We start from the raw sequence: 27,572 nt of genomic DNA, 5'->3' as shown, positions 1-27,572 counted from the left end.
AAAATGTCTTTGGGACATCTGGTTCAGGATGTTCAACAGGCATTTATTTGATTACAGACTGGAAATAAGGAGAGATTAGGCCTGGATAAATTCAAGACTCAAATCTCTATAGAGAACTAAATGCATGAGTTGATGAGATCACCAAAAACTGTAAATAAAGTCCAGGAGGACATCAAGGTTGTTAAACAGAACCCAGATGAAGATCAAAAGAAGACTGAGGGACAGTCAAGACAGGTAAGAAAAGAACAGGACATTTTATACTTATTATATATATTACCATATATAACATGTAATACATACATTTATTGTTATAATTATAGCAACAGAAAAGATTTAGGAATGGTTAAATAATGTACTAGAATCCAACCAAGAAATGAATGTGATAAATACCAACCTTCCCCCATTTGTGTATTTATTTATTTTTTCCTGAGGCTGGGGTTAAGTGACTTGCCCAGGGTCACACAGCTAGGAAGTGTTAAGTGCCTGAGACCAAATTTGGTCCTCCTGAATTCAGGGCTGGTGCTCTATCCACTGCGCCACCTAGCTGCACCCTTGTGTATTTGTTTTTAAAAATGTGTATTTAGCAATAAGGGAAACTTTATATATACAAAGCTGGCTCATGTCTCCTATACTTTTTGATGGTATTCATTTCTTCAGCACATGAAAATCTACTTGCTTATGTTCTGCTAGCAAAGCCTAGTTTTCAGCTTCCAATAAGGCAAAGACAAAAGAAATATAAAATTATGTGGAAGAAGGTCCTAAGCATAATGAGGCTGTCTGTGTTCAACATACACAAGAATTATTAAAAAACGAGAGGGCTGGATAGCTTCCATTGATGCTGAAACAACACAACAAAAATCTGGTTTGAAATCACCAATAATGGAATGTTGCAGAAATTCCTTAAACAGAAAATTACAGATTTATCTTTAATCTGAGTTTCAGGTTTATTGCCTTTTGTGATTTTATTAAGTACTGTACACACATATCTCTACATATACATATTCTAACAAAAATAATAAATTTACTTTAGGGTTAAATTTTTAAAGGAAAACATCAATTCTATAAAATCAGACAGCACAGAGGTATGCATTGTAATCTGATCAAGAATGTAATATTATCTTTAATCTGAGTTTCAGGTTTATTGCCTTTTGTGATTTTATTAAGTACTGTACATACATATCTTTACATATACATATTCTAACAAAAATAATAAATTTACTTTAGGGTTAAATTTTTAAAGGAAAACATCAATTCTATAAAATCAGACAGCACAGAGGTATGCATTCTAATCTGATCAAGAATGTAATATTATTCCATTTCAACTTGCTTTTGATCTTTATAATTCTTTATACTTGCTTCAAATTTATTAAGCACATGTTGACAGACATCCATGAGATCATTAAGGCCTTGACGAAAGGGCTCAACTGCTGGAAGACCCCCTTTAGTCTGGATGCGGAAATTAATTTTGCTTTCTGAAGGGTGGGTGATACTGTACCCACAGAACTCCACTTCTGGATTTTTCATGATCATATAGCGTAGAGAGTTTCCTAGTGTATGATCCTCATCATACAACACAAATGTGACACAGTTTCCATCTGTTCCAGCCGCTTGGACCATTTCCAATACTGGTTTCCTCTCTGCTTCTTCCACCATATTGAACTTCTTTAACGAACACTTCTGTTTTTCAGTTCATTTAAAAAATGTTTTAGTACATTGGTCTACCTATAATTGCATATACAATTAAAATATAAAATGTTAAAACATGAACTAAAACATATTCCCCACTCAATCATACCCCAATATAATAAGCTAGCATTTATATAGAACTTTTTTTTTTTTTTCCCCCTGAGGCTGGGGTTAAGTGACTTGCCCAGGGTCACACAGCTAGGAAGTGTTAAGTGTCTGAGATCACATTTGAACTCAGGTCCTCCTGAATTCAAGGCTGGTGCTCTATCCATTGCGCCACCTAGCTGCCTCCTTATATAGAACTTTCAATTTTACAAAGTATAAAGTACTTTTACTTTTACTTAATTTGTTCCTCAGAAAACCTGCTTATTATCCTCATTTTAAATTAGAGGAAATTGGGGCTGAGAGGTTAAGTGGCTTGCTTGGGGTCACAAAACTAGTAACTAATAGTCTTGTGACATGTGAATTCAGGGCTTTCTAACTCAAAATCTGTCAAGCTATACCTACTAGTAACAACTATTTGCCTTCTAAAACTTCATCTTACTAACCATTGCTAGCAAAGGCTTTTCTCATTTCCTGAATTAGGGAACCACTGCAGTGTAACAGAATGGAATGAATAATGGTTTTAGAGACATAAGCCAAATTCAAGCATTGGTTCAATCACTTAATAGCTTTGTGACCTTGGAGAAGGTATTTAATCTCAGTGAAAGCTTAGTTCTAAATGAGGGGGTAAGATATTTGGAACCAAGATCCCTCTTAATTACAGCTTAAAGAGTTAGCTGGAAAGACTATAAGAACAATCTTGGTTCCAGAGCCAAGTTTAGGTAGTACAAAGTCAAGATAAAGAAATATAAATTCGTAAGGCATTGTGTAAGTAGTTTGTAGTAGTAGAAACTACAAAAATAGTAAGTATGAAGTTTATCCATAAACTTATTTGGCCCTTGAGAACTTTGCTACATTAGAACATAAGTGATTTACCCAGCTTCCTTCAGAAATCTTTATTTATTTATGGAAACTTCTACCTTATGGGTCAAAATCGTAATCTTTATGCAACTGCATTAAAGGGAAAATTACACATTAGAAAACCAAGATGATCCCACAATTCTAGTCTAACAGTCTTAGAAATGAAAAAATCTTAAGTACAACCCTCCTTCCCCACTTATTTTACCACTAAAGAAACTAAAAGCCAAAGACTTTCCATCACAAGCAATTCTCACTTTACATAAATGGACCATTCTGCAAACTTTTATATAAAATGATTTTTTTTTAAATGGAATGAGTATTTGCCTATAGATGTAGGGGGCAGAGGGAAGCCGAAAAGGGTCCTGCACCCATGGTGGGAAGGAAGTGGCATATAGTTCCAGGACACCATGGCGTTTAGGGACAGAAAAGCAAGAACAGGAAAGGGAATAGGGAAGAAGCTAACCAAGTGGGGAGAAGGGAAGAGAAAGGGGAGGCATTACTGGAACTGAGAAGGAAGAACTTGATGGAGGACAGACTTGAGGGCTGGACATATACAAAAGAGTGTAAGTGATGTGATACCCAAGTACTGATGGACAGGACAGATGCATGGGGTGGAGGTATACAGAATCCCCTCTTAGAACTAAAGCTTTCGAGCCAAATCTTGCATATGGAAACAGCGGCTTGTTTCCTTCTGCTTTCACTTGGAGGGTTTTTTTAGGTGGTGGTAGTGATGGGTGGATAGGAGATAGCTGGGCAGAAGCGAAGAGAATACAGTATTATAAAGTCAACACAGATAGTTTCTTGACATGTGGATTTCTTTCAGAAATTTCTATATGGCTGCAAATAATGCTACAGGAATAAAAATTCCAAATAACTTACATGACAATGAAAAGGTACAGTGAATGAAATATGTTTGCAAAAGGTCAATTTAATATAAAGCAAGAATTAATTGAACTTGTCTATGGTCACATCTATGAGGTCTGAGGCAGGATTTAAACTCAGTCCTCCTGACACTAGGTTCAACATCTATGTGTCACATGGCTGGCCTTCTGCTGCACTATCACACACCTATATAACTTAAAAAAGACTTCAAGAATTGCACAGAATGAGGCTTTACTAAAAATCTTTAACTGACAAGTATGTACACAGTGATTGTTGCTATTGGTCAGATGTTTTAGTACCCACCTGTGGCTCACTTTGTAGCACAATATTATCACATCAGGAGAAATTTTCTGTGGGTAAAAACAGAAGACCATCATCTACTTCATCACTTGTCTCACATATTAACATCTATAGATAAACTCCAACTTTCATAAAAACATCTGATGCAAATTAGTTAGATCAGCCTTTTTATTCAAAGGAAACAAGGACAGAAAGCATGTGACTTCCCCCTCCTCCCCCCGGGTCACAAAACTGATAGTCAAGAGGTTCTTTTTGACACTTTAAGACCAATGCTTCATCCACTACAGACCTTACTGCCTTGTAATAATTGCATGTTCACTATATAACACAATTATAGCTCTAGCTCTTTAGGTGGTTCCTCCTTTCTATATTTTCAAGTCATCATTGGTAATACACTGCAATTTGCTTTCATTCACTGCACCTTTTCATTGTCATGTAAGTTATTTGGAATTTTTATTCTTCCTGATCATAATGTAGCATTATTTGCAGTCATATAGCATCATTTAGGTGATTTTGCTATTAAAGATATGAGCTTATGAAGCAGAGAATAATTTGAGATGATTGAAAGCACAATTCAACTTCCCAGCTATTTCTCTGAATCTACTGTTCAAATCTAAGCCCAACTTATTAGCTAACCTGTTACATACTGATGGTCTGACTCCATGGACCGTTTTTTTTTTTTTTTGTTTTGTTTTGGGTCAAATTTGTTTTTCTAGAATAGTGGTTAAATTAATTTCTTCTAATATCATGGGCTCTACTGAGACTTTCTAGTGCTCTCATACTTGGTATACAATTTTGTGTATGAGAACATATAAAAAAAACTTGTTAACAATAAATGAATCCTTTTTTGTTTCAATACTGCAAAGATTTCCAAAATACTGATGAAAATGTTGAGCAAACCTCTTATTTTATAGCTCAGTTGTTGAACAAAACTATCTCCAATGGCACATATATATAATAGAATCTTGTGTGATTAAGGATCAAAACCCTGACTTCAGGGTTCTATATCTCTAAAGAATATATTTAAAAAAAAAAAAAAAATCAATGCATAAAAGCATAGTGTGGGCTGTTATACACTGTAGGCAAATACTGTTACAGATAATTATTTCATACAACAATATTTGTATCTTTTATGAGTAATTATATTTCTCCAATTTTTTATTCTGTTTTGTAATGTTCAATCTTTTAAAGTTTTTGATAGAAAATTTGAAAACATGAATATCTGATAGGTTTACAATTTTTGACTAAAGTTTACACCTTAATTTTAATTGACTAAGAACTAGACCAAACAAAATAGAGAAATTACCTTGACCATACAAATTGAAAATCATGACCACATGAAATGTATGTATCTTAATACAGAAGAAATCTGGTTAGCTGATCTGTAAAAAAATTTATATTTTAGTAAGCAACATAATCCCATTTCACCATTAATATTCTTTACACAAAAATTATTCTTTCCATAACTAAAACATCAATACCTTACAGCTTGGAGATCTCACTGCTAGGCATAAACTCTAAGGAGGTAAAAAAAAAAAAAAAAATTAGAAATGTTTAATATGCAACTAAAATATTTAGTCTCTTGTAATAACCAAAAAAAAATTTTTTTTTGTTCAGAAACTGGGATATAACTTAGCAAATTATGGTATAAAAATGCAAAGAACTATGACTATGCAATACTAGAGAATAAGAGAACAGTGACAACAACCAAAAGTTGAAACTGAACTCTATAATTACAATATCCCTACATCCTGGCTCCGAAGAAGTGATATGAAACACTGAATATACCATGACACGCAACAGATATGGTTAGTTTTAATGAATTGCTTTTTAAATTTTCTTCTCTTTTTTTGTCTTAAGAGACAGAGTGGTTGAGGGAGGGATGAAGTGGGAACTGAAGGTGGTGCAGTTGATAGAGTACCAGCCCTAAAGTCTGAAGGACCTTAGTTTAAATCTGGTCTCAAACACTGAACACTTCCTAGCTGTGTGATCCTGGGCAAAGTCATTTAATCCCAATTGCCTGGGGGAGGGGGAAGAAGAGGGAACTGAAGATATAAAGATAAAAAGATCAACAAAAATGAAAAAATGCTTTCTAGTTTGAATTCAATTTGGTCAGATGATATTGCTGAAATTCCTAACTTCTGGAATCAGCTAAAAGATGACAAATCCTGTCTTCAAACTGCAAGCGTCTTATGGTATTGGTTATTTCTGTCTTTTATTTGATCCTAATCCTAAAATTTGCGAATCTTAATGTTAGCAATTATTATTACTATTATCGGGGTCATTCTGGGCAACTTAAGCTCTAATTCTCCTCATTTGTAAATTGAAGTTATACTAGATAGCCTATAACGTTCTTTTTAGTTCTGTCTGTCAGTCTTAACTCAATCATTCTTAAATTCTCAAACAGCACTTTGAATGAAGTGGTTTCAACATAGGCATTGTATTAATGTTAAATGGAAAGGACCTGAAAAGCATGTGACAGTTTTAGAAATATCTTAATATATGCTGAACTTATATTATTACTTTGTGGTTTTTCCTTTCAATACAGATATTGTTTGCAGTATTATACATGATCATCAAATTCCTGCTAGAATGCTCACACCTGTTACTGCAAAATTAAAATCCCATTTTGCCTGGGAATTTACTCTAGGTCAGAATTAGGCTGACTGGTACAGGGCTGCATCCAAGTTTCTGGGATTCAACCACACAGTAGCCGTTTTCCAGACCATGTATTAACACTGGGCCCAAGGTTTCTCATAACAGTTCCAGAAACAACTGCGGTTGGTTCCAAACTTGAATCAACTGTGAAAGTCACCAATTAGAAATTGAAAAAAAAGAAAATAGTATTCTCACTCAAAGGCCAGGAACTGGGTACTTCTGATTTGCTGTGACAAAAACCCTGGAGAAGAGAGAACCAATGTTGATGTGAGAACAGTTTCATCAGATGCTCACCTAATGTCCCCTGCCCTCATTTGTCCCAATGACATTCTTAGCCCCTCCACTTAATATCCTTTTACCCTCAACATCAAACTGTGAAGTAAATATAAATGTTATTTATCATAAACTCAAAAGAGTTAGACTTAATTTCCACAATGGTAGATTGACTGGAGATGATCCTGGTTGCAGTGGAAGACCTTGGCCCTTTTAAACTAAAGTCTTTATCAGGTCTCACACAGAGACCTGAGGTGATGCCCACTTATTTTTAAGATTAGATAAAAAAGTAATGAACCAAGGAATGGCCACTTTTACCCAAGCCAAAAAAAAAAAAAAAAAAAAATCATTTTGGGAAGACTTCCAGGATTTCTGACCAAAAGAGAAACAATTTCTATTTACATTGTTTGGACCCAGGCTGAGCCCCTTTAAGATATAATGAAAGATAGGGCAGCCAGGTGCCTACTAGAGAGAGTCTGGGGCTAGAATGGGGGAAAACCCGAAGTTAAATCCAGCCTCAGTTACTCAGGTTGTGTGAACCTGCAAGTTCATCTAATCTGTCTGCCTCAGTTTCACCACCTGTAAAATGGGGTAATGACAGCACTTAGTTCTCAGGGTTGTGTGGACTCAATGAAGTATTTGTAAAAGGCTTTGCCACTTTTAATGTTATGTAAGAGCTTAGCTGGGTTAATTTTGTTTGTGTCATGGACCTCTGACAGGTTGGTGAATAATAGCAGGGATAATGTTTTTAATTGTGTGACACAGTTAAGAATAAAAGAGAAACAAACTATATTGAAAGAAAAATGCTATATTGGATTACTTGCCGTCTAGGGGAAGGGAGGGAAAAAAAATTTGGAACAAGGTTTTGCGAGGGCGAATGTTGAAGCTAATAATGATATATTTCGAAAATAAAAAACTTTTAACTTAAAAAAAAGAACATCTGTACAGTGAGCTTCCTGTCAAAATACATAAAACTGTATCATATTTAAAGTCAATATTTTGAAGTTAAATTGCTGAAACGAAAGGTTTTTCTTATTCTAAAAACAAAGAGAAAGAAATAAAAACGCAATTTTCCCTCTCCAAATGTCTGCCTATGGCCCAGACTGGATTAGGTCAGCTTCATTGGACTAACGAGAGAGCCAGGACCTCTCGGTCCATTAATGGCTGAGGGCCACTGAGTTTCCTGAACTTTGTTTTGACTTAAAAACACCCGAAATAGGAATTTACAGCAAAAACACCACAAGAGACTTCGTAAACATATACTTAATTGTACCTGCTTTAAAAAACCTCCGGCCGTGACAACAAGCCACCAAGCCTCTACCGCCCACACCCCCTTTCCTCCCCATCGCCGACGCAGAACTTGAGGCTGCTCCCGGGCCCGACCCAAGAGCCCCCAGAGCGAGAAGTTCCCCGCGCTGCCCCCAACCCGAGCTCGGCGGGGCCGGACCAGCGCAGCCCAGCTCTGGAGGGTTTGCGCCTAGTCCGAGAAACCCCGAGAACCGTCCCCGCGAGCGACGCGTGGGGAAAAGCTCTCCCCACATCGAGAACTACCTACCAAGGAAAAGGAGTGGGTTTCTACCGCGGCCGGAGGTCAAACCAAGTCACCTGGACGGAGGGAAGCCAACTTCTAATAGATGGATCCGAGAAAAGGAAGGCAGCGATAACTTACACTTCCGGGACCAAAAACGTGTCTACCCGGCAATCCAAGTACAAACCGGATATCCTGTAGAGGCACGCGAGAGAAAGAGGAACTACCATAGAAAAGGGAAGAGAGAGCGCCGCCCTCGTCCTTGAGTGGGTCCTCCAGCAAGGTCTTAAAGGGCCATACTTCATCTAATGGCTGTTATTGCGATGAGAGTAATTTGTAAATGTTTTCCCCACCCCCTTTCTGATGCTAAACAGAGAAGGAAGTCGGGAAAGCAAAAGAGTTGGGGAGTGCTGGGCAGCCGTGTCTTAATTAGTGTGAAGAAGGACTCTCAGGCAGGGACCTTACTCTGAAGGTAACTTCATGTTTCTTCTGGACTGGACACATAATTTCGAATGGTGAGAAATGAAATAGGGGTGATCACTTTATGGGATTACTAATCAGGATTGAGAGGCAGCTAGGATGCTGCTGTGGAAAGACCGAGTTCGAATTCTGCCCAAACTCCACTAGTGGAGTGACCCTGTGTGAGTGCCTGACTCAGTTTCCTCCTCTGAGAAATGGGGATAATTGTGCATCTGCCTCTCAGAACTGTGAGGATCAAATAAAGTGATGTTGGCAGACAGCCGTGCTTGTGTATATGTAATGGGGTGTGCTTCTAGGCAGCCGGCGCCATGAACCTGAGGTCCTAGGAATGCGTGGCTCTCCATTTCTTCCCTCAGACTTTAGGGAAGTGTTAGTCCTGGGACCCCCTGGCTGCAGAGTACATTGCGGAGCGTCGGAGGAAGCCAAGTTCCTGGGGCAACAGTGAATAAATAGATCACCCCTCAAATCTCCCTATAAGCCATAAAAATGAGCAAACAAGTGACATGAAGCGCTGGGCTCTCTCTCTTTTTCCACTAAATGTGTCCTCGTGCTCCTGGTTCTCTGCTGTATTCTTTTGGAACTTAGCCCGCTTCGACTGGCATTATAATTACGATAAACTTTGCCCTTTGACTTGGAAATGGGTTCAAGCCTGCAAATTCATTTGAGATCCCTGCAACCCTCTCTGAAACCCCACTCTTTTGAGATCTCCTTTGAACCTCCACATTGTATATGTGGGCGGGAAAGGCTTGGTGGTTTGTTGTCGCAACAGGAGGCCTGCAAGTGACCTCCGACCCAGAATCTGTCTCAGTTTTCCTAGCAGTAAAAAATGGAAATAAGAATAGCATCCAGAGGCAGCTAGGTGGCGCAGTGGATAGAGCCTGAAGTCAGGAAGACCCGAGTTCGAATCTGGTCTCAGACACTTAACCCTTCCTAGCTGTGTGACCCTGGGCAAGTCACTTAACCCCAGCCTCAAAAAAAAAAAAAAAAAAAAAAAAAGAATAGCATCCACTTCTCAGTGTCATTGTGAGGATAAAATGAGATAACGTTTGTAAGGTAATTTTCTAACCCCAAAGGGCTGAGTGAAGCTAGTTATTATTGTTTGTATATTGTCCCCCATTAAAATCTTAACAAAATGCCTTAATAATATCACTGACTTACTGATGAATGGAGGAAAAGATTTTAAGTTCTTGTGAGAGCTGGTGTCTAAACTAGGAGGCATTGCCTTTGAGGCACAAAGCACAGCCTTTTATTCTCTATCTCCAAATCCAAGTACCTCCTGAAAAACCTAATTCCCTCAGGTAAGTCTCTGTACCTATCTTCATCTCTCCTTGGTGTTTATGTTATGCAGACAAAGTTTAGCATTTGAAACATTTCCAGCAGGTGGAAGTATTGTTATTTCTGTTTTTTTCTGGTGTAATTTGCCTACTTGTGGTAGTCGAACCCAAAGGTTCTCTATATCAAGCATAATCTTCAAGACCATTCTAAACAGGGCCAGTCTACAAGCCTACTCTTTTCTGTCTATCTTAGAACAGTCTCTCTTAGATTCATGGGCTCCGTTTTATTACCTTGACTAACCAATGCTATCATCAGAACCAGACTAGCCAATGTTTTTAAATTCCTGCCAGTCCATCTGCACAGGAAGTCCCTGTGGGTACTCCCCTACTTTGTGAGTCCTTTATAACGTGACTTATAGGCTGGGTTTTGAGGGAATTATTTTTATTAGCTGAAAAATTAAAATTGAGAATCATTCAAAGAACAATGGAAGGGGTTTATGATGGATGTGTGTAGAGGGCTGAAACTCTTGAGTCAATGTACTGAGGTTGAACAATCAAGCACTTGAGGCTAATGACCGATTGGACAATACTCTATAAGAATATGCCTGCGAAATGGCCCTTGCCACTCTCCTGTGCTGGCCCAATCGTTTGGTGTCTACAGAGAATTGTGGGAGGGACTAGGAGCTGGAGTGAGACTAGCCAGACTCACTCAGGGCGGGAGATGAAGAGGTGAGGTGGCGGAGATTCTGCTTCCTTCCCCTTCACTTCTACCGCTAAAGACCAAGAATAAAGGTTTTTGCTTATCCTGACTCAGTCTGATTCTAAGGTATCCAGGGTGCTAAAGAAGTCATCACATTTGGTGACTAACACAGAACCCATGACTCTAATTTCACTGAAGAAGCCTTTGGAGACCAGGAAATAGGGTGAGTATTTTAATAGACAAATAGGGAATTTACTTTATTAAGGGCTAAACTAGTAACTTTTGTTTTCTAGCTGAAATGGGGCAGATGTTAGGAAAAGATTCTCCCCCAGCCCCACCCCCACCCCCACCCCGAGGGGGTGCTATAGGAAGCATGCTTATGATGATCAGGGGGCTAAACTCTTGGGTACATTAGAACAAGAAGAAATAGGGCTAGATAATTGTAAGCTGGTAGGAGAACATTTATGTGAATACTACATTGACAAAAGTCCTCATTCAATCTCCAAAGAAATATTCTATATATACAGCATAATACAATTCGCTTTAAAGAATCCTGCAAGTTATAGAAAAAAGAAAAGTTTTCAGAACAGCCAGATGAGGAAGTGTGATATATCACTAGAGGGTATGTGGAGTTAAGTGAAGATGAAGGGCTTAGTGAAGGGCCTGGTAATTCTCCCTCTGTCCAGACAAATTCAACCCTAAACTGGAACTTGTTCTTGACATGCCCCCATCAACTTCACTTTCCAGGATGGAGGGAGGAGGAGGAGTGGGAGGGGTGGTGACATCACCAGCACCTCCCCCCAGCAATCACCCCCCCCCCCCAATGACTAGATTGCAAAAGGCACTACTTAAAGCCACAGAAGAAGGGCAGGATTTAGCTGATTTGAAAATAGAAATGTATCCTGTGATTCAACAGTTTAACTCTTCAGGTCAAGAAAGTAGAAGATACAATCCTTTTGAAATAGAAATCCTCAAAGACCTAAACAGGCTTGCACTCTTTATGGGGCTACATCAGCTTATGTGAAGATGTTATTACAGAATTTGACTTATAAAGTCTTAACCCCTTAGTGACTGGAAATCTATAGCAAGGAATGCTTAGAACCTGGACAAAACTTGTTGTGGCCTTTTGAATATAGTGAACTCTCTAGGATACAAACCCAACAAAATAGCAAAGTGGAGTTAATACTTCAATCACCTATGACCAACTAACTGGTGTAGGTTCTTATGCAGACTCTTCAGCACAGATTAATTACCCCTTAGCAGCATATGAGCAAATTGTTGTTGCTGCAATCAAAATATGGGTTTTTCTCCCCGGTAAAAACAACAAGGGCGAAACCTTCACAAAAATTGTACAAGGGCCAAATGAATCCTTTGCTGATTTTGTAGGATGTTTTCAGACAGCTGTCATACGGACTAATGGTGAAAATACAGTAACAGACATTATAAGGCAACTTGCTAAAGAAAATGCTAATGAGGTTTGCAGAAGGATTATACTAGGACTACATAGGGATGCTCCTTTAGAGGAGATCATAAGATGTTGTGCCCAGTGGACACAAATACCTTTTATAGCCAGGCTATGATGCAGACTTCCCAAGATCCCAACATAGGAAGACAGGGTCCCTTTTGGCAAGGGACTTCCAGAGAGACTCGTCAATGCTTTCAATGTGGTAAAGTAGGGCATCTGAAAGCTCAATGTTGGCATAGAGACAGAGTGAGAAAACAGGGTGGGAGAACAAGACCCAATACTCCATGTCCAAAATGCAACAGAGGCTTCCATTGGGCATCAGAGTGTAGACTGATTCAAGGAAACAGGATGAGGAGCTCAGCCCAGGGACCCAGGCAAAAAATACTTGGGGCATGATGGCAGCCAATGCTACACCCAGAGAGTGCCTAGACTCTACCCAGACATGATGAATCAGCCAGGAAGCAATCTGATGGGACAAAGGGACTACAATTAAGGAAGTTAAAAGTTGTATGCAGCTGGAACAATTGAGATAACCCCTGGAGAGGTGAAATCTGTTCCTCTCTAGCCTATGCCTCCAGACACAGTAGGCTTGACCATTTCACCTCCTGAGAATACTTACAAAACAGTGTCCATCCATACATTGATGTGGGAAACTGGGGAATGTGTAGATAATATCCCAGCCACTAATACAGGTAGACAATGTATGACTTATCAACTAGGAGATGTAATAGCATCAGGTTTATTGATACAGACCCCTACTAAGCAATCTGGTGGTAGTTGCCCAGATTCCGACTCCAAGCAGAAAAACCCAGCTTGTCTTGATTCCTTTACCTAAGAGATTGGCAGAATGCTTCATTATCAGTCCTTTTGAAGTATTTCAGAGTTGTTTCTCTTTATAGTGTTATTATAGTGTAAATTATTTTCCTGGTTCTGCTCACTTCACTCTGTCAGTTTGTATCTTCCCAGGTTTCTCAGAAACATTTCCTTTAACCATTTCTTACAGTACAATAATATTCCATCATTTTAATTTACCACAATTTGTTCAGTGATTTCTTGTTGTTGTTGTATAGAGGACCAATGACAGCAATATAGTGATATCTTGACTTGCAAGTGATTTGGATCTGAATGAGGCAGAGTTGTGCAAAGTTGTCAATCAGCCTCACTCTTTCCTCTAGGATCATCAGAATTCAGTGGCAAGACATGGGTCTGATCCCATGTAGTAGGAGACTTTGATTTTTTTAAGCTAAGTCTTTCCCAAGTTTCAGTTTGTCTTAGGCAACATCTATTCAGTAATATAAGGGAAGAGAAGAATTAGAAGCTTAAGCCAAAGATGGTCTAATTTGTCTTCACAAAAAAATCAATCTGGGAGAGTGTAATGTTCTGTTTATCTAAATTGTGATTGTTCTCTGGGAGCAGATTTCTTTTGGAGGCAGGTTTCTTGAGCTTCTGGAGGCAGCCTTCTTTCAGTTCAGTTCAATAATCCCAAAATGCAGCCAGGAGTTAAAGTCCTTTACTGTCTCTTTCCAAATCTTATCTTCAGATCCTTTATTTTCTTCTTCAAGTCTTGTCTCCTTCACTTGGGGCTCAGCTCGCTTTCTTAGAGGCCTCTCTCTCATTTTGGTTCCTAAGAGCTCTTGTCCGAGTATCTCCAGCCAGCATAAATATCCAAGTTGGAATGAAATCTTGACTCCGAATCTCTTAGAGTGTGGGAATCAGACTCTACCTCCAAGAGTGGGCTTGTGGGCTTCTGTGTTGTGAATCTCCCTGAAGTCCACGAGCAGGCTTTTCCTTTAGACTTGCAAATCTCCCCACTGAAATCCTGGCTCTCTCAAGCTTCCTTGAAGTTCTCCCCTTGACTCAATCCTGGCTTTTTATATCTTCCCAGAGAATGGGCTTGTGGGTACTCCCTGAGCTTGTGGGAGCTCCTTAAAAGTATGCTCTCTTTAAAGTGTGAATTTAATGTGTGGACCAATGAATGAACGCCTTTAAAGGTGTAAACTCCCTTAAAGGTTTGAACTCCTTTAAAGGTGTGAACTAAGTGCATAAGTACCTTGTAAAAATCCTATCAGGAGAGGAAAACCCTTAAAATTTCTGGCCAGACCTGAAACAAATCACTATTTATACTCACTTCAAGTCATCATAATCCAAACACAAAGGAAACTGTTAAAAAAAAAAAAAAAAAAAAAAAAAAAGGGCAGCTACGTGGCACAGTGGATAGAGCACCAGCCCTGAATTCAAGTAAAATTTTTAGTTTTCCAGTTCATTGATCTATCAAAAAGAGCTGCTAAAATATTTTTGTACTTTTGAGTCTTTATTGTCTTTTTTCGATCTTTTTGCCTAGTGGTGGTTTTGCAGAGTCAAAGGATATGCACAGGTGAGTCATTTGTCAGCATAATTCCAAACTGCTTTAAGGCATTAGTATGCCTTTTTTTTTTTTTTTTTTTAACTGTCATCTAATAATTTATCGAGCTAATAGGTATGAGATAGAACCTCAGAATTGCTTTAATTTGAATCTCTAAAACTATAAGCAATTTGGACCATTATTTTATATGTTTGTTAATAAGTTTGGATTTCTTCTCTTGAAAACTCTAAGGTGACTTTCAAGATGACTTTTTTGTTGGTAAGTGGCCTTCCTCCATTCGGCACTATTTCCTTAGTTCTATCCCCAAAGATGACCTCCTAAATATATACTTTCCTAAATAAGCCTGAGGCCAGACTGCAGCCCTTGACTGATTTTTCTTTCTTTCCCTGTTAACTGTAAACACTGGGGAGTTTAGGTTTGGGCAGGGGTTCTATTTAGTGAAAACTTATGCCAGACTGTTCTTTGTTTATTAGGTCCCTTAGACAAGATTGAATTTACACTTCAAGCAAGCGTAATAGTCTCATCCAAGAAGGCAAGGAATGATGTGCACCCATAAGATATTGCCAATGTGAACTAAGCACTTAGTGCTTTAGTTCCAAGCCTCCTTCACTTTAGCTTCTGAGTTTGGGATTTGTAATGGAGGTTCATTCCACCCAGAAACTCTGGCTTTATATATTTCTTCTCTAACTGGGGAACATAGAACATATATATATTTTCCCTCTGAGGCAGTTGTGTGGTTAAGTGACTTGTCCAGGGTCATATAACTAGAAAGTGTTAAGTGTTTGAGGTCAGATTTGAACTCAGGTCCTCCTGACTTTAGGATTGGTACTCTCTAATCACTGTAATGAGGGAAAGGAAAGGGGGAACCCCATTTCTCGGCATATAGATAATCCCATGAGGTGCAGTGTCCCCTGTAAAATGAATTTACAGGCCCGAAAATCTAGATTGATAAATAAAAGGTTTATTGTAGGAATTTGGAAGTAAAGCTCAGTAAGAAAGACACCAGGGCCGAAGGTGACCTCTGGCGGGCAGGAACCCTTACATGGCTGGAAGGATACCATATGTTGGCTGGGAGGGCTCCTGCAATGAGGGCGTTCCGGCTCACCTCTTTTATACCCAAAAGATGATGGGCGGTACCCCTAAGTTCTTGGCGGGCTTTTCAGTTAGCTCAGATCAGATGAGGGCTGGGGGAAGCTGAGCTGAGGGCGGGGGCTGGGCCGGGATATTCAAAGGGTGCCTTTGACCAGGATTTGTGAATCAAGGTCAGTCATGGGTTGGGCAATTAGAAAGGAATCTTAAAGGGACCCCAACACTCATCAATTGCACTACCTAACTGCCCCCTATAGAGCACACTTTTAAAGTAGATTTGAGAGTGTAATGCTGGAGAAACTGAGGCAAGATAGAGATTAAAGAGTTTTTAATAATTTATTGAAAGGGAGAGATTGTGTTGGGGACATGATGTCCCCAGGGCTGATGTCCAAAGCATTCAGCAGCAAATGTGAGTTCTTAATCATATTTATACACAGTAGCTAAACAAAGGGGGTGGGGTGAGGGGGACAGAGGGGGTGTAGTCCAAACTCTGGTGAGCAGGAATCTCTAGGCAGGAACTATCAATCCGGTTCTGACAGGTTGGGGGCTAGGACTATAAATTCTAACAAACTGGGAGTTAAAGATGTATCTAGTTTAGAGCCAAAAAGTCTGGACTCCCCCTTTTTGAGTTTACACATTGACAATTTATACCTTTGAGTTATACCAGTCTTAATGAACCGGATTGGGGGAGGGTTTGCAACTAAGGGGATTGAGGCAGAACAATTAAGGAAACTGAGGCAAGATCAATTAGGGAAACTGAGGCAAGATCAATTAGGGAAACTGAGGCAGAACAATTAGGAAAACTGAGACAGGACCAATTAGGGAAACTGAGTCAGGACAATAAAAGGGAACTGGCACAACAAGATGACAGCTTTTTGAGGTATTGAAAAAAATTTTTTTGAGATATTACAATAGTAAATGAGATGTTTTCTGAGATTCTGTAATTATTGAGAAGTATAGTCTTAAGACCCCCAGTTTTTACCACTATTTAAACCAGTAATATATGGTCTCCATCTAGAGACCAGGTAAAAATCCACACCATACTTGACAAAGGAATTAAGTGGTAGCAAGCATTGGGCTGCTAGGTGGTGACATGGAAAGTGTCTAGGCCTACAGATAGATCTCAATTCAAATCTGGTCTCAGATACTTATTGGTTATATGATCCCTGAACAAGTAATTTAACCTCTGATTATCTTTTCTTTCAGCTTTAAAATGGAGATAATAACAGGGTCTTTAAAATTTTTTAATTTTTTCCCCATGACATGTAAAAACAATTTTTAACATTCTTTTAAAATTTTTTTGAATTTCAAATTTTATTTTTCCTTCCCTCCCTGGTTACCTCATTGAGAAAGCAAGCAATTTAATATAAGTTGTACATATGTAGTCATGCAAAATATTTCCATATGAGTCATGCTGTGAAAGAAAACACAGAATATCTTCCCCCAAGGGAAAAAAAAACCCAAAAAACAAAACAAGAAAAAAAAATGCTTTCAGATTCTATCACATATACCCCCAGAGATGGATAACATTTTCATCATAAGTCCTTTGGCATTGTCTTAAATCATTTTTTTTTGTTGTTTTTTTATTTTTATTTTTTAATAACAGGATCTTCAGGAGATCACAATGTTCTTGAGTATTAAATGAGATAAAATTTTCAGAGTATGATTTATAATGGGCCCCTTCTTTTTTCTTCCCTATTGGCTCCTGTATTTTACAGACAGAACTTTTCTGTGAAACCCCTTATAACTAGGTAACAAATTACAGAGAGTAAACAATAACAAGCTTAAATTCTCAGAGGCTGCTCCTCAGGAGGAGTTTTTCTTGTCTAAGAGGCTCATCTGGGTCAGATCAACAATTGTAGCTTCTCTAGAGTATTCTGCATCTGTCAGTCTTTGATAGATTGCTTATATGTGCAAAAGAACAGGAGAGGTTGGTGTGACAGCTTGGCAAGACCTCACATTGGGGCGCATCAGCAGATAGAGGAGATTGTCATATTTGCTGTCAATAGAGCCAGTTGGTCTGTGATGAATTTTGTGCTTCAGATATGTTCTCTGCCTCTGATTTAACAGCAACATCTGCCGGCAAGAGCTGGGGAAAGGGAAGAGAAAGAAAGGAAAAAACAGCAAAGGTTGGTGATAAATTATGAGAAGCTGATGGAGTGCTAGAAAGCATGCTCTATATTTGGCTCATCAGCTTACATGTAAAGTCTTTTCAGTGAGCCTCTGTGTTATATCACTTTGAAAAGCAAGCAGCAGCTGGGAGACATGTGATGTCACTTCTATTTGTAGGCTTCTAATGGTGCATGTGTCAGAATGTATTAGCCTTTCCTCAAGCCCCATCACTATTCTTTCCTCCTCCACCCTCTCCTTCTTCCTTGACTCTTGCTCTCTTAGATCCTCTTCATGCACACAATGTTTTAACCTCTCTCAAAAAAAAGAAATTCTCATCCTATTAAAGGCAGAAGAAAATGCCTTTGAAGGAGAGGGAAGAGAGAAAGAGGAGAAAGAGAGGGGAGAAAAAAAGGGAGGGAGAAGAGAGAGAAACAGAAAGGAGAGCGGGACAGAAGGACAGAGAGAGAAAGAAGGGGAGAGAGAGAGGAAAGAGGGAAAGAAAAGGAGCGAAAGTGAAAGAAAGAGAAGAGGGGTAAGGGTGTAGGGAAAGAGGAAGGGAGGGAAAGGACATTCCATCTGTGGCAGAACAAAATGTTTGCTCCTGAGGCAATCTCATTATGTTTCTTGACAACACAAAGCTGTAGTTGCAGTTACCCGTGTAATCAGTAAACACTGATCTCAATTTACATTCTAGGTCTCTAATCAAAAAATAAAATGTCCAAGGGATCCTTTTCATGATTTCTGCACATGCCCTTACTCTTTTTGTTTTTGCTTGGCCCAATGTAGTATGAAGCTTTCATACACACACACACACACACCCCTTTATATCCATACATTAAAATATAAATTATAGATAATATACAGCAAAGAAGGCCCTTTGGCCTTATCACAATAAATTTTTTTGATAAGTACTTCCCCAATAACAATAATATCAGTAGCTATTTTACTCCATCAAAACAGCATATTGAAATACTTTTTTTAACAGTAAAATCATGCAGTGTATTTTTATTATTCCTCTTTGGCAGGGTGGTTCAGTGCCTGAATTTTAATTCAGCATCACTACAAAAGAATAAATTAAGTTTAAATAAATGTATTATGTCATAGCATATCCATCCATTTCTTTTCTTTTTCTTCTTTTTTTTGGGGGGGGGTATTAATCTGACACTCCATACTTTGTCTCAATTAAGCAGATTAAAAAGAAGAGAAAATAAAACCCTTGATACTTAGCTGCATAGTCTAGTACATTGGTCAAATTTGAAAATCAGCACTTTGCATTTTCAACTCTTTTAGGAGGTGAGTGATATGATTCATCTCTTATTTTTTTGGACTTGTGGTTTATCATTGCATTGATCAGACTTTTAAAGCCTTTCAATGTTGTTTTTCTCTATAATGTTATTGTATTCTGTATATTGTTCTCAGTTCTGTTCATTTCACTCAATCTCTGTTCACACAAATCTTCCCAGATTCCTCTGGGACACATAAGGGATTCTTTGGATTCAGTGGATTCCTGCCAATGCACAGGATACAGCAATCTAAGCAGAGGCTCTATATCATATGATGATAGGAAAAGTAGCTTTAATTCACAAAAACAGAAAGTTAAGTTAGATGATTGCCAAACATATGTAGGGTCACCCCCCAAAAAATAATGCACTTGATTGGACTCAGCCTTTTAGATCTCAGACAAATCCCCAGCCTACTAAGGGTTGAATTGTTGTGGCCCCTAAAAGGGGCCTTTCCCATGGACCCCCAAATGTTATTCGGACTAAGTTCAGTCCTCAGGGAACCTGGCCACCTTAAAAGAAGCATCAGACTCTTTTTCTCATACTCATTGGTTTGTTAAACTCCCTGCTTTGGCATTCCTAAAAACTTAGGTTTTAGCTCATGGTTAGGGTCTTCCTAAAGTAGAGAACAACAAGTACTCTATGTACAATGAAAAATCAAGTTTTATGTCTTAACACACATAATGAAATAACCTAACATAAAAGATTCTCACATATGCATATTAATCAAAAAAAAAGTTAGCAAAGTAAATAAATGGCAATGATTATACTTTGTCAAGAGGTTAAGACAAAACATAAAACATTTCCCTTTTAGAAAATATTAAGTTACAGAATACCACTTTAAGAGTTGAAAGAAATTAGAACACAGGTCATTCCATTAAACCGGCTCAGTAGCCAATTAGTATATTTCTTTCTCACCTCAAAGGACTGAATTTTTCAGTGTGGTCACTTATGGCTGACTGGAATCAGGGAATTTGTTATTCTCTAAGTACTGGATTGATAGTCATCTAGAAGTAGGTAGGGCAACTTTGTGCCTGCCCTCTTACGTATGCAAAACCAGAAAAATGAAATGACTATGACAGTGTAAAAAGAAAGATCAACTACAAAGAACAATGTTATGTAATTATTATGGCCATGCCTGAAATTCCAAGAAAAGATATAAGAATGTATTTTCATTGTGGACAGACTGAGTGTGGAACATTGTATGCTTTGTCAAAATATTGGTTAGTATGTATGGGAATGCCTGCCATCTAGGGGAGGGGGGGTGGAGGGAAGGAGGGCAAAATTTGGAACAGAAGGGAGTGCAAGGGATAATGTTGTAAAAAATTACCCATGCATATGTACTGTCAAAAATGTTATAATTATAAAATTAATTAAAAAAATAAATTTAAAAAATTTAACTTAAAAAAATATTGGTTAGTTTGGGGACTTTTTTTTTTTTTTCTTCTCTATTAGAAGGGATAGAGGTGAAGAAATAAAAGTGTGGAAGAAAATAAAAGTGATGTAAAAAACAAAAGATATCAGTAAAAATTAATTTTAAAGAGTAGCAGTTATATTTTTTCCAAAGTCTGACCATCTCACAGCCCTCTCCTCATTCAGTCAACTCTAAGGATTCCCTATTGCCACCAGATCAAGTATAAAATCCTCTCTTAGGCTTTTAAAGCCTTTCATAACCTGTCTCTTTGACTACCTTTTTAGTCTTTTTTACCTTATAATTCATCCTTTCCCATCTCCCTCCTTTACTGCAATCCAGTGTAACTGATTTCCATGTTCTTCCTCAAGCAAGATACTTCATCTCTCCCATGCCTGAAATGCTCTCCCTCCTCATCTTCACTTCCTTTCTTCCCCTTGTTACTTCAAAATTCAGCTTAAGTGTCAAGGAGTTCTGGAAAAACTCTTTTCTGTTCCCCCTTAATGCTAATGCGTTCTCTCTCTTTTTTAATTATCCCTAATTTATTCTATACTTAATCTTGTTTCTACATAGTTGTTTACATGTTGCCACCTGGACTGCCTTTTGACTATCTTTGTATCTCCAGCATTTGGCAGAATGCCTAGCATAAAGTTGGTACTTAAAAATTCTTATTGGCTATCTGGCATATTGGGATGTTGAGTATTATATTATTCCCTGACCTCAGGAGTAGTTCAGATTGGGGATCTGCAAGCTTTCTGTGCTCACAAAGTAATCTGATGCCCAGTCAAAGGCATTGTCATCCGGGTCTGAGCTTTGCAAGTTCCTGACTTGGGTTTTTGTCTGAGCAGCATGACTGTGGACTTGCTCAGCTCATGGAGTTGGACTCAATAGTGATTAGTCAGCTGGAAAAGAATGCTAGTTCAGGGTGGTAGAACTGCAAGTTCCCTTTTGGCTTGGGCTTTCTGACCTGAAGCACCGCAGGCTTCAGACCAAGTTAGAAGTTGTAATTAAGAATCCTCTCTACTCCTGAAGTTAGAGCTACATAGATAGCTGATTCTTGCTTCAGAATTTGCTCTTATACAGTGCACAGCTTAGGACTGGCAACTGTTCCTCCTGCTGGAACACAATTTCCAGATATCAGTCCCCTCTTCACCCTAAATCTGTGACCTGGAAAAATGGATAGGGAGTAGCAGAGCTGACACTTTGCAACTATTCCTGCATCTACACAAATTTAGATCCGTCTGTGCTGGATTTGGGACTTCTTGCACTGATGAACAGCTTTCTTGTCCTGGTATGTTCCCTTTGGCTATTCTTGGACAGATTTCGTCCTCGGTGTCAGCACACACTGAATTTGTCTCCCTCTGCCAACTTGGGCTGGAAAAATAACTCACTGTGATTTTTGTCTTGAATTTTCTGAACAAGATTTGCTTTGTTACATTAGCTAAATCTGTTTGGAAATGTTATCATTTTGGGGAGGGACAGGAGGGAAGGGCAGTTCTGCTGTACTTTATCTTGCTGCTCTTACATCCTGGTTCTATATCCAACATATATGTTTTTGAAGCTGTGTATCTGTGTTTGTATCTAATATATGTCTATGCAAATATCTGTCATTTATAATGCTGGAAGTTCTAAGTCTTAAAAATAAGTGAAAAATCAGATCACAATTATTTGCTTTTCCCCCCAAAATCATTCCAGAGATTTCTCTGTCAATCACATAGGAAAGAAACAGATTGTTTAAAACTCACCCTGTGTATATATCATTTCTCTCTTGTCCAAGTGAAAGCAGTCTTCTAAAGACAATATATCTCTAGGATAAAGGGAAGAAAAATCATCAAACCTGGTTATAATTTTTTGTTAGAAAGATAGAATTAATCTTAAAGAAGATTATTTCTCTTGGTCTATTATATGCTGAAGATTATTGTCAATGTATGAGGGAAGAAGGGTCATTATGAGGAAAGTGCCTAATATCTTTCTCTTGACTGAAAACAGAAAAAGAAGAAATTGGGTTTACACTAAAATGGAGGGATTTATATTCAGGTGATTGTAGGGAAAGTGAGATACAAATGATGGTGTTATATATATATTTTTTTAAATTGTGAAATCTTTCCTAATGATTTAAAAAGAAGAAAATCCCCCAACACAAAAATAAACAAATGATGCATATTTGCTGGTTGAGTTAGGAAGGAAAAGGGAAAGATGAATCCATGAGTATCCTTTTCTTTTTTTGCCATCCCTACTTGGAATCAAGATACCTCGATTCAAGTCTTATCGCTTGGCAATAATTAGTTAGGTTTGTTTCGCCACATGTGACAGGAACATGACCCACCAAAATCCTTACCACATAAATTGGACTTGTTTTTCCCCCCATCAAAGATGAGGAAACTGTGGCTGAGACATGATATGTCCAGAAGGACTAAAACTCCAGTGAACCATCCGTGCTTCTTAGACTTAATGACGGACTGCTACAAGTCTGTGATGTGAGCCATACTGTTCTGACTTTATTCTTTTTGGAGACAAGGGGACTGTGCCTATTTAAGCTAATGTGTGTTCTTTGAAGTGTCTTATACGTACTGTGGCTAATTAAACCTGCTATTGTTACCTGTTAGATGTCATATCAGTATTTCATTTTGTTCCACTCTCTAATTTGAACTTCTAGGCCAGCCTGACCCAAATCAAGTCTTAATCTATAACAATATATTACTTCATCTATAGGGGACTCAGTGTTCTCATCTATAAAATGAGAGGAGTTGGACTAGATAATCCTCAAGAATCTTTCCAAATTTATTATTCCATGGTTATATGAATTTATGATGATTTATATCTGGAATGACCCTATTTTTCTCTCTCTCTCTCTTTTTTTTTTTTTTTTTTCTCGTTTTTCAGGAAGCTCTCTCATTTGAAATTTGCTACTCTCCCCTTTCTTTATGTTTCTTAAATATTAGAAAAGGACAAGAAAAAATTGTGGCCTTCCCTTCCCCTGTCCCAACCCTTTCTATCCCCTTCCTATTTCCTGGGCTTCATGTTTAAAAAGTTCAAAGAAAATAGGTTTAGATGACATGATGGTATACTTAGAGAACCCCAAAGACTCTGCTAAAAAGCTATTAGAAATAATTCAGAATTTTAGCAAAGTTGCAGGATATAAAATAAATCCACATAAATCCTCAGCATTTTTATACATTACTAACACAATCCAACAGCAAGAGATACAAAGAGAAATTCCATTCAAAATAACGGTCGATAGTATAAAATATTTGGGAATATATCTACCAAAGGAGAGTCAGGAATTATATGAGCAAAATTACAAAACACTTGCCACAAAAATAAAGTCAGATTTAAATAATTGGAAAGACATTCAGTGCTCTTGGATAGGCCGAGCAAATATAATTAAGATGACAATACTCCCTAAACTAATCTATTTATTTAGTGCTATACCAATCAGACTTCCAAGAAACTATTTTAATAACCTAGAAAAAATAACAACAGAATTCATATGGAACAATAAAAGGTCGAGAATTTCAAGGGAAGTAATGAAAAAAAAAATTAAGTGAAGGTGGTCTATCTGTACCTGATCTAGAACTGTATTATAAAGCAACAGTCACCAAAACCATTTGGTATTGGCTAAGAAATAGACTAGTTGATCAGTGGCATAGGTTAGGTTCACAGGGCAAGATAGTGAATAAAAATGCTTAGCAATCTAGTGTTTGACAAACCCAAAGATCCCAACTTTTGGGATAAGAATTCATTATTTGACAAAAACTTCTGGGAAAACTGGAAATTAGCATGGCAGAAACTAGGCATGGACCCACATTTAACACCACATACTAAGATTAGATCAAAATGGGTCCAAGATTTAGGCATAAAGAATAAAATCATAAATAAATTGGAGGAACATGGGATGGTTTACCTCTCAGACTTGTGGAGGAGGAAGGAGTTTGTGTCCAAGGGAGAACTAGAGACCATTATTGATCACAAAATAGAAAATTTTGATTATATCAAATTAAAAAGTTTCTGCACAAACAAAACTAATGCAAGCAAGATTAGAAGGGAAGTAACAAATTGGGAAAACATTTTTACAGTTAAAGGTTCTGATAAAGGCCTCGTCTCCAAAATATACAGAGAATTGACTTTAATTTATAAGAAATCAAGCCATTCTCCAATTAATAAATGGTCAAAGGATAAGAACAGACAATTTTCAGATGATGAAATTAAAACTATTTCCACTCATATGAAAGAGTGTTCCAAATCACTATTGATCAGAGAAATGCAAATTAAGACAACTCTGAGATATCATTACCACCTGTCAGATTGGCTAAGATGACAGGAACAAATAACGATGAATGTTGGAGGGGCTGTGGGAAAACTGAGACACTGATGCATTGTTGGTGGAGTTGTGAAAGAATCCAACCATTCTGGAGAGCAATCTGGAATTATGCCCAAAAAGTTATCAAAATGTGCATACCCTTTGACCCAGCCATACTACTACTGGGCTTATATCCCAAGGAAATACTAAAGAAGGGAAAGGGACCTGTATGTGCCAAAATGTTTGTGACAGCCCTTTTCATAGTGGCTATAAGCTGGAAAATGAATGGATGTCCATCAATTGGAGAATGGTTGGGTAAATTATGGTATATGAATGTTATGGAATATTATTGTTCTGTAAGAAATGACCAACAGGAGAAATACAGAGAGGCTTGGAGAGACTTACATCAACTGATGCTAAGTGAAACAAGCAGAACCAGAAGATCATTATACACTTCAACAATGATACTGTATGAGGATGTATTCTGATGGAAGTGAATATCTTCAACATAGAGAAGAGCTAATCCAATTCCAATTGATCAATGATGAACAGAATCAGCTACATCCAGAAAAGGAACACTGGGAAATGAGTGTAAACTATTATTTTTACCTTCTGAATCCAATTCTTCCTGTGCAACAAGAAATTCGGTTCTACACACATATATTGTATCTAGAATATATTATAATATATTTAACATGTATAAAACTGCCTGCCATCTGGGGGAGGGGGCTGGGGGAGGAAGGGAAAAAATCTGAACAGAAGTAAGTGCAAGGGATAATATTGTAAAAAATTACCCATGCATATGTACTGTCAAAAAAAAAGTTATAATTATAAAATAAAATAAAAAATAAATTTAAAAAAAAAGAAAATAGGTTTAGACTATAAAGACATTCATATTTTGAAGATGATCCTTGGTTCTGAACAAATTAAAATATGAAAACAGTCATTAATGATGAGGAACATATTATTACCAGAAGAAATGAAAGTGCTGATAGTTTCCCCCAGCCATAATCTAGAGCTTCAAACTACCTTACAAAATTTAGCACCTTTGACAGCTCCAGATTGGATTTTCAGGTAGAGGAAGAAGCAAAGAGACCCCATTCTATAACCCTCTTCATCTTTTCCTAGCTACTTTCTGCCAGGCCACATTTGCTCCCCCACATACTATATTTGCATAATTGTCTGTGACATGTTGCAGCTGAGCCTCACAGTAGGTTGGAAAGAATTTATCAGACCAAAACACTTGAGTCATTTGCATGATTTATAGGATTCTAATATGCCTTATAAGAAGCACTCTCCTCCTAACTCCCTCAGGGGACAAAAATAAGAAATCAAAAGGTGAAAAGGAGGTTGTTTTTTTTTCTGTGAAAATTTGGACCAGACTCAGTATGAATGAAATGAATCTTGAAGGTAGTGATAAAATAAGAAAGTAAATTGTTCCAGAAATGTTTTAAGAAGACATGTCCAGCTTATCTAACTGTGCTTCTACCAATCAGCTACTATGTTCTCCAGTGACTGAAAAAAATAAAGAATAAAGTAACAAAAGCTCTAGCTTAAACATGGGTACTAGATAAATACATGGAGTCATTTACCCATTTAAAAAAATGTTTACTTTCAAGGTTTAAACTAATAGGTTTTTATAATTTCATGAATCACTTGTGAAGAGGAACACCTCGGCCAATTAGTGCTTTTTTTTTTTTTTTTTTTGCATTCTTGTCTAATGGTTTTGTCTTTCTATGGGTACTAAATGTATTTTCCAAGCCACTTAGCTTGCTTGCTTGTGTTGTATATTTAATTTGCTCAGAATCATTGCCACAAATCATTAAACTAATATATTATTAAAAACTTTGTGAATGTGAATGCAGAGAATGGAGTCAGCTAATCTTGCAATGGAAGCTTTTAGTTCAAAGGGAAAGTGTTATGCTGCCCCTGATTTCTTTTAAGTCCCAAGTAAAATCCCACCTTCTATAGGAAGTTTTCCATAACCCCTCTTAATTCTAGTGCTTTTCCTCTGTTAATTATTTCCTTTTTATCCTGTATATAACTTGCTTTGTATGCATTTGTTTGCAAATATTTTCTCTCATTTAATTGTAAATTTCTTGAGGATAGGGATTATTTATTGCCTCTTTTTGAATCTCTGGTACTTAATAAATATTTATTGAATTGAATCAATCAGTGGTGCCACAGTTAGCTAATAGGGCTGATTGAGCATTTTCAGTATATAAATTCTTTATGTATGGTATGGGGCAACTAGGTGAAATAGTAGAGAAAGTACTGAACTCATATGGAGATATGAGTTCAAATCAAGTGTTAGATATTTTACTAGCTCTGTAATCCTGGATAAATCACTTACCCCCACTTGCTTGAGTTCCTCATCTGTAAAACAAGTACTCTGAAGAAGGAAATGGCAAATCATTTCAATACCTTCACTACCTTCAATAGAACATACTACAATGAATGTATGGTGTGAGTTTCAGACAGTGAGTCCTTACAATACTTATTCTTTCACTACCTCTCTTAATCCTCCCTAGTGAGAGAGGGCATCTGGCTAGGGCTGAGGTGTCTCTGTATATTCCAGGAAATTTTATTTGCTGAAGGGGGAAAAAAAAAAAAAAAAAGACATCTATGTAAGAAACACAAATACAAGAGCTTGAGGAAAGAAAAAGGTTGAAGAACTGAAAGTAATCTCATTAGATAGAAATACTTAGGGAATTTTTTGAAAACAGCTCCTTTTTTTTTTTATTTAGAATTTTTTTTCACAGTATATATGCATGAGTAATTTTTTTTTATAATATTATCCCTTGTATTC

At 37.6% G+C, this 27,572-nt stretch overlaps 1 protein-coding gene, 2 long non-coding RNA genes and 1 other non-coding gene across 8 annotated transcripts in view; 1 reads left to right on the top strand and 3 right to left on the bottom strand.

The window, feature by feature from the left end:
- Positions 1-925: 925 nt before the first annotated feature.
- Positions 926-8,468, bottom strand: LOC141538617 (DNA-directed RNA polymerases I and III subunit RPAC2-like). 4 transcript variants are annotated; one of them, XM_074260222.1, is made up of 6 exons: positions 8,318-8,463; positions 6,685-6,730; positions 5,313-5,348; positions 5,138-5,213; positions 3,835-3,881; positions 926-1,722 (listed from the first exon to the last, which is right to left on the bottom strand). In XM_074260222.1, the coding sequence occupies exon 6, from the start codon at positions 1,651-1,653 to the stop codon at positions 1,309-1,311; it is 345 nt and encodes a 114-aa protein (XP_074116323.1). In that variant the 5' UTR covers positions 1,654-1,722; positions 3,835-3,881; positions 5,138-5,213; positions 5,313-5,348; positions 6,685-6,730; positions 8,318-8,463; the 3' UTR covers positions 926-1,308. The 4 variants fall into 4 exon arrangements, with proteins under 4 accessions (XP_074116323.1, XP_074116324.1, XP_074116325.1 ...); XM_074260223.1 differs by lacking the exon at positions 6,685-6,730 and having other exon boundaries at positions 8,318-8,468; XM_074260224.1 differs by lacking the exon at positions 3,835-3,881 and having other exon boundaries at positions 8,318-8,464.
- Positions 6,381-6,560, bottom strand: LOC141542055 (small Cajal body-specific RNA 16). The gene has a single exon (XR_012482059.1).
- Positions 8,469-8,548: 80 nt separating the features above from the next.
- Positions 8,549-27,572, top strand: part of LOC141538619 (uncharacterized) — a 36,132-nt gene continuing 17,108 nt past the window's right edge. Inside the window, exon 1 of one of the 2 annotated variants that reach the window (XR_012481082.1) lies at positions 8,549-8,805. This is a non-coding gene — a long non-coding RNA (uncharacterized LOC141538619). Of the gene's footprint in view, positions 8,806-20,490; positions 21,755-27,572 lie in introns of those variants that run through there. The other variant, XR_012481081.1, reaches the window with a different exon arrangement.
- LOC141538618 (uncharacterized) lies at positions 16,956-22,984 on the bottom strand. Its single transcript, XR_012481080.1, has 3 exons — positions 22,802-22,984; positions 22,209-22,270; positions 16,956-17,749 (listed from the first exon to the last, which is right to left on the bottom strand). It is a non-coding gene; the product is annotated as an uncharacterized LOC141538618 (long non-coding RNA).

This window comes from Sminthopsis crassicaudata, chromosome 4 (assembly GCF_048593235.1).
Source record: "Sminthopsis crassicaudata isolate SCR6 chromosome 4, ASM4859323v1, whole genome shotgun sequence".
NCBI classification, from domain to species: domain Eukaryota; kingdom Metazoa; phylum Chordata; class Mammalia; order Dasyuromorphia; family Dasyuridae; genus Sminthopsis; species Sminthopsis crassicaudata.
Note: the sequence above shows the minus strand (reverse complement) of the source record. Positions and strands in the feature narration are given on the sequence as shown.